The sequence below is a fragment of the Salvia miltiorrhiza genome, chromosome 8, assembly GCF_028751815.1.
Source record: "Salvia miltiorrhiza cultivar Shanhuang (shh) chromosome 8, IMPLAD_Smil_shh, whole genome shotgun sequence".
In the NCBI taxonomy this organism is placed as follows: Eukaryota; Viridiplantae; Streptophyta; class Magnoliopsida; order Lamiales; family Lamiaceae; genus Salvia; species Salvia miltiorrhiza.
This window is the reverse complement of record NC_080394.1, coordinates 8,595,215-8,613,712: the sequence shown is the minus strand read 5'-3', so window position 1 is coordinate 8,613,712 and position 18,498 is coordinate 8,595,215. Positions and strand designations below refer to the sequence as shown.

Sequence of the window (18,498 nt, the reverse complement as noted above, 5' to 3'; positions counted from 1 at the left end):
TTGCAATACATTTTGTAAAATATTCATGATTTTTTTTTTCATCTATTTTTATCATATGTTTACAAGAGATAAAAATATTAAAAAATATTTTTACATCACCACTTAAGATAATATTATCCAAAGAGGAAAATGATTTTTTTTATTATAATAAATATGTAAAAATGAATTTATAAAAATGTAAATATTCTCTCCGTCAAAGTAAACGGACACTTAGGGTAAATAATTTCATTTGTTAAAGATATAAAAAGCTCATGCGGAAGGAAAACAGCGAAAAAGCCCATAAGCCCAAGAAAGCTAGAGCTTAGCTGAAGGAAGGCTGAAGATGGCGCAAAAGGCATATCAATCAGAGAAGAGGTTTGCCAAAAAAGGAAAAACCTTATGAATGCGAGCGGAGCCACGACCTGAATCTCCGCGGCTTCCATTTTCCCATAGTTTCTCAGCCACCGCTGCCGTTTTTCTTCTTCAATATTCATGTGGAACGACGATATCTCTCAATAACATTTTTATTTTTCTTTCCACGTGGCTGAGTCTGAACAAGCAAACAAATCTCTAAACCTCTAAAACCCCTATAAAAAACAACAAATTGTTGAATGCTATTGACTTGATCAATTCCCCGTAGAGGCCTCGCTGTCTTTGCCGTTTTTGTTCTTCTTCATCATACCATCTGTTTCTATATATAGACACCATACGCCATTCTTCTCTTTCCCGTGAATGTCTGCTTCGCACAGATTTTTTGGCGGTTTATCCAATTCCTTTTATTCTCGCTCGCCCTTCTCATCTACAACCTTATTCCCCTTTCGCCCTTTCTCCCCCACTCTCTCACGCTCATCCTTCTCCCCGCTCACCATGCCTCGCAAGCAGGTATGTCGTGGATCGTCTGTGTGCTTGCATCTGCATGGACTCGTGTTTTTGTGGCTGTCAAATTCTACGTATGGTTTTTTAAATTTGTAGTGGTAATTATTTGTTGGTGCTTGATTTTCGTGTGTTGCGGCGGTGGAAGATTTCTTAATCGGTGTTGGGAGTACTGCTCTCGATAATTAATTCGCGTTTTTGTATTGTGTTGGAGTTTGGCAGCTAAAATTGTGGATTGTCTGATTATCAGTGGTTGAACTGTTAATGTGGTGTGAAAATTAGCATTCCTAGATGCAGATTGAACTAAAATTAATCATATGGTGATGTGAAACATTTCTTTCCCTTTTAATGGTATTTCCGATTCTGCTTTCGGAACTTGTACAATCTATGAACGTTTGATGGTGTTTTCTATTCTTGTCTGAATTCGGGATTACCATTTTTGTTACTCTTGCTAGTCATTTAGCATACTTGCTTTTAAGATTGTTATACCTGGTTGTGTATTTTGCTAGTGGCATTAATTGAATATTTATTGCGAAACAACTCAGCGGCAAGGAGTCAGTAAAGATCACAGATGGGTGGAGAAGTCAAAAGTCAATGAGTTGTCTGCCTCATTGGCAGCTTCATCATTGTCAGCTTCAGGGAGTTCCTCTAATGCAGGCAAGGAAGCTGCAACGGATAGGGTCACTTCACTGCCTGTTACAGAAGAGCCTGTTCTGTCAGTACCATCGTTACAGTTTGAGAGCATTGGGCTAACGAACCATGTACCTGCTCGTGATCAAAAAGCTGTATGGAAGCCCAAGTCATATGGAACAGTAAGTGGCACCACAGCAGGAGGACTGAATTCAGCTCCAGTCGATCAAATTACAGTACCCAACAATGGAAACCAAACGGAATCTGCTGGGACACCTGCTGCTGTTTCGAGTAAGCTGTTTAGTGGTAAATTACTGGAAAGCTTCACCACTGACAGCTCGACATACTCGCTCGCACAAGTTAGAGCAACTTTTTACCCTAAATTTGAAAATGAGAAGTCTGATCAAGAGGTAAGCAATCTCATATATGCTTTTTGTCCAGATCGAATAAGATTATAGCAGTATGATTATATAATCTAATTAAACTGATAATTTTTAATTGTTTCAAGTGAACGTTATGATATTGTTAAAAAACTATAAGTCATAATTGTTTCAGATACTTTGGAGAGTGCGATCTACATGCTCGACTTTTCTTAATGTGATTCTTGCAGGTTAGGACAAGGATGATAGAGATGGTTTCCAAAGGTTTAGCTACAATGGAGGTAGGGCAATGAACTTTTCAGTGTTTCTCTTGCTTCTTACTAATACAAGAACCTTTTTCTTCTCAAAAAGAAAAATACAAGAACCTTTTATCTTCTCGTTCTCCTTTGTTTTATCTCAAGTTATAGCCTTACTGATTGCATCTGTTCTGGTAACTTTGACTTTTACAGGTTTCACTCAAGCACTCTGGTTCACTTTTCATGTATGCCGGACATGAGGGAGGAGCATATGCCAAGAATAGCTATGGGAATATGTAAGTCTATAATTGGCAGTCCTTTTATCCTGCACTTCCTCGTTTGCTATTTCTGGCATCCATTTTCTCATGTATTGATTTCAGTGAAACCGCCGTGTCTAGAGGTCAAAATTAAAATGTGTTATTTTTTACTTGGATGAATTATGTAAGCATTTTAATTTACATATAAACACATGCTACTTATAACCAATTAATTTTTCTGGATCTACCATATAGAAGGGAAGAAACATGACCCAGTTAGTAGCAATTATTAGCTTTTAGCCCACATTGGTCATGGCTTGCGCTGTTTGCTTAAACAGTATCAAGCATCTTTCAAGCATTGTATATTCGAGCATTTGAAGAGCTTAGGGTATGTTCATCATACATGCAATATGGTCTGGAAATAAGAAAAGACATTGGAAATTTTTGACTGCCAAATTGGTCTATATTGGTGACAACGAAGTGCGTCTCAGTTGGTAAGACGCTTCCCCTCCAATTATTAAGTTGGGGGTTCGAGTCATCATTTGGGGGGGGGGGGGATGGGGAACCATTATTGATCCTCTTTTTTTTTTTTTTTAAACAAATAAATAATTTGTCTCTATTGGTCTTGTTGCTTTGCTGCTTTTCATTTATTGTTTTTTATGAAGGACTTTGTAATTCAATGTGTATACTACAGTTACACTGCAGTTGGTGTTTTTGTACTTGGGCGCATGTTTCGCGAAGCTTGGGGTTCACAAGCCAGCAAAAAGCAAGCCGAGTTCAATGAGTTTCTTGAGGTAAATCTGGAATGAGACAGTTTTGCTTTAGACTAAGTCAAAAAGATGAAATTAATGGTTCTTGTGTTAGTTAAAAAGTTGATATCTAAAATTTTCTACTTGCCTTGAATTTTTAGATTGAATTAAGCAAATAAGACTTGTTACCATTTAAGATTCAGTAATCATATGGTTTATAGAATTTTCATCATTTTCCTTCCTAAATTTTAATGAAGATATGCTGTCATCCGCACGCATTGCTATATTTAGAATGAACACTTGATAAGTTTTACTTAATAGTATATGAGCATGTGGTAAAAATTTTGTATGTCTCTTAATGTTCTTCTTTACTGGCTTTTCCTTGTCATCTAAAATATAGAACCACTTATTTGTTCTACTCTAGAGGAATCGCATGTGTGTGTCAATGGAGCTGGTTACTGCTGTATTAGGAGACCATGGACAGCGTCCTCGCGAAGATTATGGTGAGTGAACCAGGAAATATTCTCATTGATTCCTTGATATTGATTATGAGGATAGCCATGAACTACATTTTTGAAATAGACTTACTAAACTTATTGTTCTTCAGTTCAAAAGAATCACCTTACGAAAAATGCCAATGTGCTTAATTTGCAGTTTGCTATATTCCTTTCCTTGCTTCTCGTTTTTTCACAAGTTTAAAAAGTTAAAGGTTTATTCCATATAGTAATATACTTCATAATTTGTATTCCACGTTAGTTGCATCAAAACTTGTTGTCCCTCATAAATGGAAACTTCATGTTTCTACTTTCATACATATATCGTTAAAGTGGATATGAGATTGGATTAAAGATGTGAGTCACTTGTATATCAAGCAGTTGATTTAGTCATGTGCTTTGGAGCAAACATGGTTGGATAATTTCTTCATTTGTAATGCTTTTCGGTATGCAGATGATTTTTTAATTTTAGTCATCTTGTTGAAGAGCAGAATAACATTAATTCCTGTTTGGTTTTGTACTGCTTTTACATTAGTTCCTGTTTGGTTTTGAAGTATTCATGAATGTTTCTCATCTTTATTCAATTTTAATTTTCATCCAAAAAATTAAGGTTCGTGTTCCCCCATTTTGCTGATACTCTTTTCCATATTTTCACAGTTGTTGTGACTGCAGTGACGGAGTTGGGTAACGGAAAACCAAAATTCTACTCAACCCCTAATCTTATCGCTTTTTGTAGGAACTGGCGGCTACCTACTAATCATGTGTGGTTATTCTCAACAAGGTGAGTTTTGATCTATCATTGTATGAGTGTCGAAGAAATTCAGTTTCTAGATTCATGGAAACTTTACTTTGATTTTGTATAAAAATAACAAGCCAAAAATTTACTTGAATTGATCTATTTGATGGATAAATTGGTCTGATATAATTCTTTTTTCGTTGTGAACATTTGATTGGTTTGATCACTGCCCTTATATACATGTGTGTGTGGCAAAAGAGATTCAAAAGGTGATGAAGAAAGACAATTTCTGGTTCAGTTCTCCGACCTTGTTAAGTTGGTGAAAGTAAAAAATGAAGACCAGGAACTTCTTTTTATGCAATTGTTTACTGTCTCTCTATTTCAGGAAATCTGCAATGTCATTTTTTGCGGCTTATGATGCACTCAGTGAGGAAGGAACAGCCACCACTGTATGCAAAGCACTTGATGAAGTTGCAGATATATCAGTGCCTGGTAAAGTTAGATCTAGATTGAGAATGCAACCTTTACTAAATGTTTGTTGTGATTTTTGTTGTGGTTATCATGTTATCATGCTTCGACATTAGCTGTTGACAGATGATTGTGGTTTTGTTATTGCTTTGCCTGACCTTCTGAATCTGAGTAGATTGTTGGCTTCCTAGATCTACATATACTCTGATGACTTCATCCTTCCCGAGATAGGTTACAAACTAGTCATATCATGTTCTACGCCAGTAGCACATGATCTTTTATCAATTATAAAAGGCTTTCTTTCATGAATCTTGATGATTCATCTGGTTTGGTTATTAATCTTGTATGTTGGGCCTTGTCACATGAATTCAATGTTCCTTATGCAAAGTTATGAAGTTAATATTCATTATGTATTAAACTGCATACAAACTATAATTATGCTGGTCTCTTCCTTTTCCTTATCCCCTTTTCTTTATTCCCTCTCTCTTTCTGTTTCCTCATAATTCTACTTCTCTACTTTTTTTTGCATGATTTTTGCTCTAACTCTTGACCACGCCTGTGCCTTTGTGTTATAGGTTCTTCCAGATTCACACTTTATTTACTATACAACTTTTTAAATGTAAATCCTGCATTCTGATAGTTATTTTCATAGGGCATGTGTATTGTTCAATATTGTGTGATTTTGAAATTTGAAAGCCATAATCGGATAAACCAGAAATGAGGCTGAGAACATCTTGGTTTGTATTGTTATTTGAGTTTGTTTTGTATAGTTTCTTGCATGCAGCCAATCCCATCCTCGACATTCACAATATTCATAGCTATAATTATTAGATTAGTTCATTGAAAGCTGATCTGTATTCGATCCCCTTATCTGCAGGATCAAAAGATCATATAATGGTGCAGGGTGAGATCTTGGAAGGTCTAGTGGCTCGGATAGTAAGCCAGAGGAGCTCAGAACATATGAAGCAGGTTTTGAGAGACTATCCTCCACCACCAATTGAAGGAGGTAATCTGCTTTTATCCAATTTAAATCTTCTTTCATGAAGAAAAGTCAGGTACACCGCCATCCTATATATGCTAGCTTTCTGGGTTCACTGTCAAAGCCATTAATCCTAAAGAAGTGTAGTAACAAGAACCTATGATGAGTTAGAATTATCTATATTCATGGCATATTTAATTGTCAGGAAACCTCATGGCCCATAAGTAGCATTAAAATTAGCTTTTAAAGAACAAAGAAAAGAACTGTGTTACTGTCCTACACTGACCTATTCCTAAACCTTAATTGAGGGATAAGTTCTTGTTGTGGTTACAGTACCATGGCATATAATTTGAAAAGTTGTACATTGAGTCTCAAACTTATTTGCTTGTTATGTTTGCTCTGATGCTAATTGCAAGAAATCTTTTGTTGTTGATGGTGTGTATTTGCCATGGTACTATCAATGTATGTATTTGCTAGTCACGTTTTACATGGACAAGTGAATTTAACAACTTAAATATTTTTGAAGGTGGCTATATTTACCAGGCAAGAACCTTTTCCAGGGTTCCTAGTTACACGGCAAAATAGTAGTCTATTGTCAATTTCTTATTTCATATATTTCACGATTGGGCAAGAATCTTGCTGCTAATTCCAAATTCTATGGCTGATGTATGATTTTAGTTTATGTCGTGTCTTCCTTCTACCTGTATTGTGCAGAACTTGCTTCACTACTCTTGACTTGATTTTGTGTTGATTTGTGCACTTCTATCTAAAAATTGCACACCAGTTGACCTGGGATCCAGTCTGCGTGAAATATGCGCTGCAAACAGAGCCAAAGAAAAGCAGGTTATCTGATGGTTCTTCTATCAAGATGCTTAATTTACTACACTGTCTATATAGTATACTTGGAATGTTCATTTTCTTTATGTTATTTGGTTCTGCAGCAAATAATGGCACTTCTTAAGAGTGCTGGTACATCATTCTGCCCAAACTATATGGACTGGTTTGGAACTGAAGGTTCTGATAGTCATTCAAGAAATGCAGATCGATCTGTTCTGTCAAAGTTTCTGCAAACCCGCCCAGCAGATTTTTCTACTACCAAATTACAGGTTTCTCTTGCAACTAATTCTTGAGCATGAAAACTGACAGAAATTGTGAAAAATGATTGTTCTATTGTTCTTGGTGGACAGGTGGATGGAGAGTAATAGTTTTTCGACTCTTTATTTTCATTCTCTTAATCATGGCAACACTCTAGTATCCTAATAGGTATTAGTTCAATGTCATCAACTTTATTCACCTTTGCATCAGGAAATGGTTCGTCTGATGAGAGAAAAGCGCTACCATGCTGCTTTTAAGTTTTATCACAACTTTCATAAAGTTGATTCTGCCACAAATGACAGTCTTCATTTTAAGATGGTTATCCATGTCCAGAGCGACTCAGCTTTTAGAAAGTACCAGAAAGAGATGAGGTCTGATGAAGTCCGTGAATCTCTTGTTGCTATATACATTAGCTGTAAACCTATTATGCTTCTTCCTATAGAACTACTTTAGGTGTTATGCATACAGTTAGTTCTTCCAGTAATCTGTTTAAATTTATGAACAAATGTGTCTTACTGCAGGTTTAATCCTGGTTTGTGGCCACTATATCGAGGTATATACTTTTCTCATTCGAGCATTTTATCTTTGTTTTCATTTACTTTTTGTTCCTGAAATTATGTATTTAGAGTTATGCGAGCACTTCTTATCTCATGAACATAGACAAGGCTCCTGTTATCCAAACTTGCATTTCATTGTAAAGGCTTCTTGTCTGATGCATTGGTTTGTGGTAATATTTTACTGCTTGGTAGTTTTATTTTTTACTTCTTTATAGTCAGGGCGTTCATGCTCCTCTCTCTCTCTCTTTTCTGTGTTGTTCCCTTTGATATTCCTTGCCTGGTTCTTTAGGTGATTCTTCTTTGTGATTTTGTTGCTGATGCTGACAATTCTAGAAATTATATTATTATCTGTTGTTTCCCCAGGTTTTTTTGTCGATCTGAACTTATTCAAGGTTAATAAGGGAAGAGCTGTGGAGTTCCCCACAGAAGCTAGTACTGGGAGTGACTCAAATGGTGAATCAGCAAAAGATGATTTAGCAGATGAAGATGCAAACCTGATGATCAAGTTGAAGTTTCTTACATATAAGGTGCAAGATGTTTTGCCCTGAATTCATCAATTACTCGTATTACTTTAGGTTGTAGGATTACATTTCACATAATTCTCTTCAGTATTTTGAAATGATGTCTGAAATTGTCCCAATCATCATTATTCATAGTACTTTATTAGTTATAATCACCGTGGACTTATCTAGATGTGGCTAATGGGGCCCTTACCCTGCCCTTGAGCATATCATGTTTTATACTCCCTCTGTCCAAGCCCAATAGGCTCATTTCTTTTCGGCACGGAGATTAAGAAACTTACTTTTTAGGAGTAAAGTGGTGCGGTCCACACCAATTAAGTACATTTTCTTTACTCAAAATGGAAAACGAGCCTATTGGAGTGAGACGTCTCAAATAGGAAAACGAGCCTATTAGAGTGGGACAGAGGGAGTACAAGATAAGGAAAAATCTTTCTGCATTTAAACCCCAATTAGTTCTGCATCCGTAAGTTAATTGATATCATGTTAAAAAAGTGTTCAATTTCTTTTACAGTTTTACTTCTATTAATGCTTGATATTTTCAGGGATTGCTCAATATTCTTTCTTTGTTGAGTTTTCTCTACTGATACTTTAGATTTTTTATTTACACCGGCTCCTTTGTTGTAGATGCAAGGTGCTATTGGGAGCTGTTAACCCCATTGTTTGTTAATCTATTGGGTTGGATAGAAATATGTGATTTTTTAATGGCAATGAAGAACCTTTGATGGAGTCCGGATATAATCAAGTTTAGATTGGTCTCTATGGACTCAAAAGCATAACGAACTTAGGCACTTATTATGTTGTGAACTTGGATATTGAGGATTAACTACTTGATTAGTTTTGACGGAGCGCAAGTCCCACTGGCTGCCTTTTATCTAATAAAGTGTTTTGTTCTTTTATCAAGGAAAAGAACAAAGAAAACATAGAGAAAACTTGGTGCTATTGAGTATCTTTGTCTAGCACACTTCTTGTACTATTGCACTTGCTCTTATTGTGCGCCAGATGATGTTTCTGGGTCCATTGCTCTATATGGTGTTGATTCAGTAAGTAATGGATGAATTATTTCTTATTTTCTTTTTTGAACATACAGATACGGACCTTTCTGATTCGGAATGGCTTGTCTATTCTTTTTAAGCAAGGTGAAGCTGCATACAGAACCTACTACACGAGGTATGTTTCCTTAAAACCTCACTTACTTGATTGTAAGAGTGAATTGAAAAATAAGAGTTAAAATGGATTCCCTTACTGAACGAACCTATTGTATGAGTATGCCATTTGGTTGGGTTTCAGAACTTTGGCCCCTGTTCTAAGAATCACACTGGCTCTTATTGTCATAAAATAGTTTAGAAGACACTTATGATTTTGTGGAGTGAATTAGTTTTTGTAGTTTCATTTTTACTTTTCAAGTGGATACCCTATTAAACCTTGGAAAACATGACAAGGGCCTATTATGGACTACTTTTTGGGATATAAAAGACGCTTGCATCTTCTGCAGTAATTGGACCCTTATTGATGTCAATGGAGGTCTTTTCTAGGACTCAATTCCTCTTATGAATTGTTTTTTGCTGGCTTTCTAATTTATAAGATTTTCCTGAAATTTATTAGACTATCAAGGTCCTCTAAACAAATATATTGGCATGCCCGATTCCTAATAAATATATTGTGCATTTCCGTTGTGTCTATAACTATTATTTGGTCAATCTAGGCAAATGAAGATATGGAATACTTCACCTGCAAAGCAAAGGCAGCTCAGCAAGATGCTGGATGAATGGTATATATTGATAACTATCTACATTCTTTGAAAAATTGTATTCCAGTATGTGATTTGTTTTTTTTGCTCCTATTAAGGGCTGTATATATTCGTAGAAAATATGGACACAAACAACTGTCATCGTCCATATATCTTAGTGAAGCAGAGCCATTCCTTGAGCAATATGCAAAGCGCAGTTCCGAAAATCAAGCTTTGATTGGATCTGCTGGTAGTTTTGTTAGAGTTGAAGATTTCATGGCCATTATTGAGGGAGGTCAAGATGAGGAGGGTGACCTTGAACCGGAGAGAGATATAATACCTTCAAGTACAACTCCCATAGTCGAGGAAACCGTTGCTAAGGATCGCGGACTTATTGTTTTTTTTCCAGGTAGAAATTATTTTTAGTGTTATGGATGTTCTGTGTATCACTACAGATTATATAGGTAGGCTAATGCATGGCATACTGCTTCTTATATATCATGAAGCGATATCCATGTCCTTACAAACTGTTTCTGGACTAATATTTTTGCTTCATAAATATTTCTCCAGGATAGTATCCATGTCCTTGGATCTCATTCTGGAATAATATATTATTCTAGTATGAAGCAAATTCAGCCTCAATCTTAATTTTGGAAACTTTTCTACCACATTGTGCATCAGGATTACTAAAACTAAGGAATTACACAAATAAAAAGTTTGAACATAATGTATTTCCATTGATTTCTGTGTGTGTGCGAGTGCCTTTTTGCATCTGGTAAAGGATCTCCTACCTGATATTTGACCTGTCCTATAAGTTCCTAATAATTTGTTTTCTGAACTGCACTGTCAATTTCCAATTTAGGAATCCCTGGTTGTGCTAAGTCGGCACTCTGTAAAGAGATAATGAGTTCCCCTGAAAGGCTAGGTGATGATCGTCCAGTGCATAGTTTGATGGGTGATCTTATCAAAGGTATATTGCTTAATCTCATTTTACCTGCAATTTCTTGATTGTAGTATCTGTCAAATTATATCTACAAGCTGACTTAGCAGCTGTTATATTAAGTCAATTAACATATGCTGTCAAAGTTTAATCTGGTTATTATTTTGATCAAAATGTGGCTATTATCTTGTTTGGTCACTAAGTATTATTTTCTCATCAGTCATCAGATCTATGTAAATGTACATATATATCCATCTCTACAGGACCATGCTTTCTACGCTTCTGATGAACTTTCTTTCTTAAATATTTGAACTGTACAAGTCAATTGTATTCTTTTTAAGCTTACAGTAACCAGTTTCCTGATAAAATAAAATGGAATGCATTTGATCATAATAGGATTTTTTATTTGGAGTGCTTTAAATGGCACATTACTTGCACAGCCATGATGACATGTTCAGGAATTGTGTATGTATATATTGTATGATTATTTTGGCCATTATTGTTCTTTAGGTTAAGCTGTTCAGGTGAGGCCCCTAGTTGGTATTATTACTTTGATTCTGGATCATCTTGTTGTTTACCTATATCTCGATTAACCTATTGCAACATAATTAGCGAGGTATTGGGCGAAGGTTGATCAAGAGTATCGCAAGAAACCGAACTCTATTATGCTTGCTGACAAAAATGCTCCTAATGAAGAAGTTTGGAAAAAGGTCATAAACCTTTTCTTTCCATCTGAAGCTTCGCTATTTCCTCCAGCAGTATGTTAGTAGTGCTTTTAAGTTTGTCAAATGGTATTTTCCATATAAAAGGATCTGTTAGTTTCTCGTCCGCTGCAAAATGTTAATGGTAATGAGCTATAGCTTATAGTGAGCAAAAAAGACAGCCTACTTTGTGATGTTTAAAAGTACTGATGGTGTTCTTTTCTCTGTCATGAGAACATAAATTGGGCCTTTTACACACTTTTTAATCTCTCAGATTGGCTTCTCCTATGGAAGACACTTTTTATTTATTTTTCCCCTTTTTCCTCCAATCTTCTTCGTCTTTTCTTTTTTGGGCCTAGCGGGACTAATTGGTGGTAGGTAAGATTTTGTTGAGTTGTTTAACTTAATTTGTATGTTATTCAAATCTTTGCAGATTGAGGGCATGTGTCGCAGTACAAGGGCATCTGGGATTCCGGTCATACCTGATTCAGAAGGTCAAATTTCTTCCCTGGATTCTTATCATTTTCTCATGAAACTGATTATTTTTTCCGTTTGAACTTGCTTCTGCTCTTTTGAAACGATGATTCTTTTCTCCAATGCTGCACTCTTAACAATTTTTTCTGTCTGATAAAGCATAATGTATGTAAAGAATATCCGGTCATCATCAGTAAGCTATGAGTGTAGTACCTTCGAACATTCTTCTGCTATCTAGTTCAGTTCTTACACACCTCCAGAAACTGGAAAGGTTATACTTATAGATTTTATGTAGGGAAAATGGCTTGCTTGAAATTCATCACTGAGTAGTTTTGCTGAGTATCATTATTGAACATGAGTTCATTAATCTGATCTCATTTACTTATATAAGCGTTATTGGCTTACAGTATTCTCAATATACATATCATGGTTTATATACTGCAACCTGGTTTGTAGGATTAAGGCACTATATTTGATAGCAAAATTGTAGTTTTAAATTCAAGACATCCTCTCCAGAGATGAGTTTGACTCATCCTCAAGGCCATCTGATGGCACAGAGGTCAAGCATCCTCTACAGCAGGTCGAAATATGAGAGTTAATTTGCCAGTATACTAAAAGCCAAAGCTGATAACAACAGTGAAACTCAATTTTCTGAATTGTACAGAGTTTGAAGTGCCACTATCTTCCACCCTTAGGGGGGCTACTTGGTTGTGTGCTGATTGCATGCTATTATCTAGTTCTTTCTTAAAGGTTCTAATTATTTTTCTATTGTTTATCCTTTCTTTCATATTTCCGCTTATTGGTTTGTTCATCTACTTTCTCCCCTGAAACTGTGCAGGGACTGAATCAAATCCGTTCTCACTCGATGCTCTTGCTGTTTTCATATTTCGAGTGCTTCACCGTGTCAATCATCCGGTAATAATGATATTAGCTGTTTTCAGGTTGGATAGTCCATGCCTTCCATTCTTGAAAAAGTTAAACCTGATAACTAGTTTCTTATTTGCATCCTCTAGGGAAATCTTGACAATTCATCCACGAATGTTGGTTATGTGTTGTTGATGTTCTACAATCTTTATGAGGGCAAGGTAGAGTTATTTCAATCTGTTACGGCTAAATTATTACATCTATCTGAAAATTCAAAAAGAAAAAATCTTTATATGATGCCATGTCTTACGATCTTCAGGACCGCAAGGAGTTTGAAACGGAGCTAATAGAACGTTTTGGCTCAATTGTGAAGTTACCTTTATTGGAACCTGAGAGGTCAGTGATTCATTTATATGACTAATTAGCAAGACACAGTTTTCTGCGGTTCTATTACTAGATCCTTTTGTTTCTATTGAATTTTATATTTTCCTATTGATTGTTATAGAATAATAGACTTATGTTTGAAGTATTCTTTATCTTGTATGGGTGCGTTCTCTTTGGTTGCAAATTTATCATAAGAAAAACAGGGATAAGAAAAGATAGGAAATTTTATCGCATTTTAGCGATCCGCACCTTTTTTATCCCATGTTTTCTAGGGTGGAAAAAATTTATCCCACATTTTAGATTGGAATTATTATCACATCAATACCCCTTGATAATATTATCATAAATTGGAGTGAAAAGGATGAAAATATATAAATTTCCACCCTTTCCCATCACCTATGAGTATATTCAGAAATTCAGTTTTGATGTGGACATGCTTTATAGAATGCATCAAAGAGTATCAAGTAGCATATGATAGTCGCAACGAGCACAAAATTTTGACCACCGTAGAGGTACAGTATCTAACACAACATGACTTCCTAGGGCATGAAATCGATGACTGACATTATATTCTGGTTTTACATAACTACACGATGCCTCTAATCGTTTATCCCAAGTCATGATTTGGTGGCCTATTTTTGATACTGTTCTCTTTCATTTGGTTTAATAACTTTTATTCGGCAGTTGGATGACTGATCAACACTAGGCATAAATACTTGAACTATATATCTTGTCTATATCTAACGTCTCATCCTTGATTGTGTTCAGTTGATCACATGAAATCTGGCACAGGCATATGATGTAAATTTCTCCCTAATATGAGTGAATCAACTTCTGCCTACTATGAGTAATTTTCTGACTAATATGAGCGAGATCAATTCCTGAAAAATGTACCGTGCTATCTAGCCTGTATTTTCTTTGGGGCATGTTCAAGGTATGGAATGTTGAAAAAAGTTGTAGGAGATGGTTATTCACTTATAGTTAATAACAAAAATAAACGTATGGATGTCATTGTTATGTTTCATGTTTCATGTTTTATGTATAGATCAAGAAAGGATTGCTTTTTAACTATTTTGGTTATACTAGCAGAAAGAACGTACGTTGTACGTGTAATTAATGTTATTTTAATTGGTAATCTATTATTTACAAAAATCTATTAATTCATTACTTTTATTAGATAATTTATTGGATGGATATATTTATTTATAAGCCTTATCAATAGCTATAGATATAAAGTATTCTTAATAGATTTGGGTGAAATAAATGTATATCAAAATAGATTTATATTTTATGAATATAATAATAAATATATAACAGGGGTAAAATAGGCAATCCACAAGTTGTGCCTTAGACTGCCTTAGGCTCTTTTTCTATTAGTATAGATTGATTGGTTTAAATCATATGTCTGCTCTATTTTCCTCCTTGACCATCTCTCTCTCTCTCTGTGATTTGCTTTGGACTCAGTCTTTTTTATATAACTTTGCATGTGAAAAAAGACCTCCTCTACCTGAAAGTGTGAGGTCTACCTTGGAGGAAGGATTAAGTTTATACAACCTTCATAGCCGACAACATGGAAAGTAAGGTCCCTGCTCCGATCTGTGTATTTATCTTTTAAGCTATGTAAATCTTGTCTTGTTGTTGGTTCTGTTGCAGTGTATGCGAGCCTCGTCGTCCATGTTGATGGTGGTCTCTTGTCTGCTTCTAGTTGATTTAATTTTTCAATGCTTTTTATTCGCTAGATTGGATTCCACAAAAGGTCAATATGCAAAGGAATGGACTAAATGGGAGAAGCAATTACGTGATACATTGTCCGCAAATGCTGAATATCTCAATTCTATTCAGGTCAGTATTATCACTCTCATTAAAAACGAGAATCTCATTTTCATTGGTGCATATAGTGAATCATGTGCTCTTACTCATAGGTCCCATTTGGTGTTGCTGTTGAGAAAGTTATCGGCCAGCTGAAAGCAATTGCAAATGGAGATTACAGCCCACCTAGTACTGAAAAACGGAATCTTGGAGCCATTGTCTTTGCTGCTATCACTCTGCCTGTTTCAGAAATCACTGATCTCCTTCATAATGTAAGTGAGTACTAAAATCTACAATATGAAATTATTTAAATGGCTGCTAGAGTATTCACACCGTGATCCGTCTCATCCGAACGCCCCCCTATTATTTTGGAGAAGCATATAACTGTTTTTCTAGTTTTGTCATCTAGAAACAAGCTTCTGAGGGATTGCAGACGGGTTGGGTTGATCAATTGTTATCATGTAACAGTTAGGTACGAAGGATCCTAGAGTTGAAGGTTTCCTCAAGGACAAGGATTTGAAGAGCAGCCTCACAAAAGCACACGTAACTCTGGCTCATAAGAGAAGCCACGGTGTAACTGCTGTAGCCAGTTTTGCCCAGCATCTCAACCATAACGTTCCTGTTGCTGTCACTTCATTACTATTCTCCGACAAGTTGGCAGCGTTGGAAGCTGAGCCTGGAGTAGTCGATGGGGAGAAAATAGATTCAAAAAACAAATGGCCACATGTGACATTATGGACTGCTCAAGGTGTTGCAGCGAAAGAAGCAAATGATCTGCCTCAGTTGCTCGCACAAGGAAAGGCAACTCGTGTCGAGATCAATCCACCCACCACGGTCACAGGAGTTCTTGAGTTCTTCTGAGTGTTTTTATTTGTCTTCTTTCCCAATTTTGTTCTCGAGAGCCATCATATGTATGACCTGCTGCAAGGTGAGATTATATTTTTGCAGCATGGGATCTATAGGATACTGCTGATGAAGGTAAATAAATTGATAACCCTAGTTGGATGTGTAAATTTCTGAGCTAAAAAGCAGAAATAAAAATTTGATGTTCTGCTGTCTGTCCAACTTCATCTATGATTGCAAAGAATTGCAACCAGCTGAATTTTTTGACCGACTTACAGTTTAATGCCCGGACTATTCAACTGTGCATAATTACAGTTAAATAACAGACTTATTGATTTTTTTAACAAAAGTGTCTGAATATAAATAATTATATTTATGTTAAAATTCTGGATGCCCCTTTTTAAGTAATAGGGTTAATTAGAATTTATGGTTCGACGACGTTAAGGTCGAATTGCAAAAATAGTCTGATTTTTGGACGCAAGCTAAATAAAGTTTGAGGCTACATTTTTTAATTAAACTTTCTTATATAAAAGGCCTGAATTCGACATGAATATTCTGATTTGTTTATGTGGAAGTATATTGGTTTAAGTGACTTCAACATCAAATTTAATTTGCGTATACACAAGTTGTAAATATATTTCACATAATTTACAAAATAAATCAGAATATCTATATCATATTTGAACTTTCGACATCAGAATTTCCAGTGCCAAAATGTAAATTATAGATCAGGTTAAACTATTTTTACAGCCCCGGTTTATAGATCAGGCCATAAATTATAATTAACCTTAAGTTATAGTAATACATAATCTTATGAATTCTACCAAAAAATTAATAAGTAAATAAAGAAAATAAAAAACTGCATCATGATGAACTCGAATCTAGAACCTTTTATCTTTGACATTAATCACACCACCGCCAGACCAACACACACCCGAACACACAGAGAATCTTATTAATTCTACCCTCTTGTTTTAACTATTGGTTGGCAAGGCAATAAGAAGAAATAGATTACACAATTTTCAAATGAAAATCGCTTAAAACATCTGTAATTTTACAAACTGATTATTTCGTTGATCTTCAAATCGTAATATAATTTCTGTAGCCAACTCATATGAATTCATCAATGCAATACGGTTGAAATTTGAATGGGAATTCGAGTTTGGTTGAAAATAGTAAACCCACAGACACACCATTCTGCAGTGTGTGTAATCTATTCATAGCCTAAAAAATAAAAACAGCTATAGATTGATTCAAATCTGCAAAACACACTGCAGAAAATAGGCATCCATCCCCTCCCACTAGTAAATTTGTAACAACTAAATTACAAAGAACAGCAAGGCAAATATGCAGAACGCAGTTGTACATTTCCAAGATCATTGCGAAAAATCAAGGTAATGAGCTCCAGTTTGTAACCCAATCAGTCAGAGTGGAAATATTTCTATCTATATCTTCGACGCAGTCACTCCTAAGTGCCACCACAATGTTTTCTGGATAGCTGTCTTTGGCCTCCTCCAACATAACCTGAAAGATCTCGCACTCAACGTTGTTTGAGAGCTTTTTTCCCGTATAACCCCTACCGTAAACAGACAATCCAAATTAAGAGTTTAGCACACAATCACAGATGAATAATGAGAAAAAAATGAATTCACATACACAGAGAAGCAAATCACCTCTTAGCTAGTCGATCATACAATACGGAATTATCAGTTTGGAGCACCACTACATGATCAAACCAACGTTCAGGAAAGAAGTCGCAACCATGGTGATCTACAATGTTTCCACCTTGTTCCATCACATCTTCAAGCTCATCGCATACCTGCCAACACATGCATTGCATTAATCTTGAAATGTTCGTGAAGAAAAATCCATGAATTTTTTGGGGATATAAACTCTTTATCAGACACTATTAGAGTAGCAAACAGAATTCGAGCATCTAACAGCTCGTCTAACTCCTCGTATGTTTGAAAATCTCTGTGTAAATTCTAAGGAAACAAAATGAATAGTAATTTTCTTGGTGCAAATGAATGGGAAAAACATTATGGTAATAAAAGCACAATCGACCATTAATTACACAGAACATACATGCTGCGAATCAACAAATAGGCATGTGTTCATGAAATCAAATAAGAAGAAACACAAAACTGCAGGAGTAAAAACATTGTGATTTAATCAAGTGATGAATAGAATTTACCACTCATCACGCCTACATATCTTTCGAGCAATTAACATTGATTGAACATATCCGTAGACTTGTTCCGAAAAGCTTCAATCCACAGCTTGGAATGATAATTTTCTAAGAAAATATTATGCTAATAAATTTCTACACAAACATCGATTCAATCACCAAGATATTCCGCACGCAGAGATAAGTAAGTTTACGAGGTCTTCGTTGATGACATAACAGTCGAACTCGTCGTCCCAGCCGTCGTGGAGACTCTTCTCCTTCACCAAATCACCTACGTTGATGTGGCGGAGATTGGCGGCCTCCGCCAGGGCCGCGGACGTCGTCGTTTTGCCTGTCCCCGGCGTGCCAGTTATAAGTATGTTTGGCCTCTCTCGCTTCGTCCTCCCGCCGCCATTCTGCGCCATTTGTGCTTGTGTTGGAGGTCGAGATTCAGGATTTGTTTCCACAACACCTCGGCTGCTGGTGGGATGATGAATTGAGGGTTTACAGGAAATTGAGGTTTTTCGCTTTATGTTTGAGTTCGCGTTTTACAGCTTACAGTAGCGACTCCATACTCACACGCTTCTTCTCTCTCTCCATATTTGAATAAACAATTTAACAGCACATATTATTCAA

At 35.9% G+C, this 18,498-nt stretch overlaps 2 protein-coding genes across 2 annotated transcripts; one reads left to right on the top strand and one right to left on the bottom strand.

The window, feature by feature from the left end:
- Positions 1–269: 269 nt before the first annotated feature.
- On the top strand, positions 270–15,910 carry LOC131000691 (tRNA ligase 1). Its single transcript, XM_057926719.1, has 27 exons — positions 270–861; positions 1,398–1,892; positions 2,093–2,143; positions 2,312–2,394; positions 3,050–3,149; positions 3,529–3,607; positions 4,256–4,379; positions 4,720–4,826; positions 5,680–5,808; positions 6,566–6,624; positions 6,723–6,887; positions 7,087–7,247; positions 7,398–7,429; positions 7,797–7,960; positions 9,042–9,121; positions 9,657–9,722; positions 9,800–10,089; positions 10,543–10,650; positions 11,233–11,330; positions 11,755–11,815; positions 12,634–12,710; positions 12,809–12,880; positions 12,979–13,055; positions 14,540–14,620; positions 14,783–14,885; positions 14,966–15,124; positions 15,321–15,910. The coding sequence occupies exons 1-27, from the start codon at positions 712–714 to the stop codon at positions 15,711–15,713; spliced, it is 3,564 nt and encodes a 1,187-aa protein (XP_057782702.1). The 5' UTR covers positions 270–711; the 3' UTR covers positions 15,714–15,910.
- Positions 15,911–16,814: 904 nt separating this feature from the next.
- On the bottom strand, positions 16,815–18,474 carry LOC131000690 (adenylate kinase isoenzyme 6 homolog). The gene is made up of 3 exons (XM_057926718.1): positions 18,078–18,474; positions 17,369–17,514; positions 16,815–17,271 (listed from the first exon to the last, which is right to left on the bottom strand). The coding sequence occupies exons 1-3, from the start codon at positions 18,285–18,287 to the stop codon at positions 17,085–17,087; spliced, it is 543 nt and encodes a 180-aa protein (XP_057782701.1). The 5' UTR covers positions 18,288–18,474; the 3' UTR covers positions 16,815–17,084.
- Between the last annotated feature and the right edge of the window lie 24 nt (positions 18,475–18,498).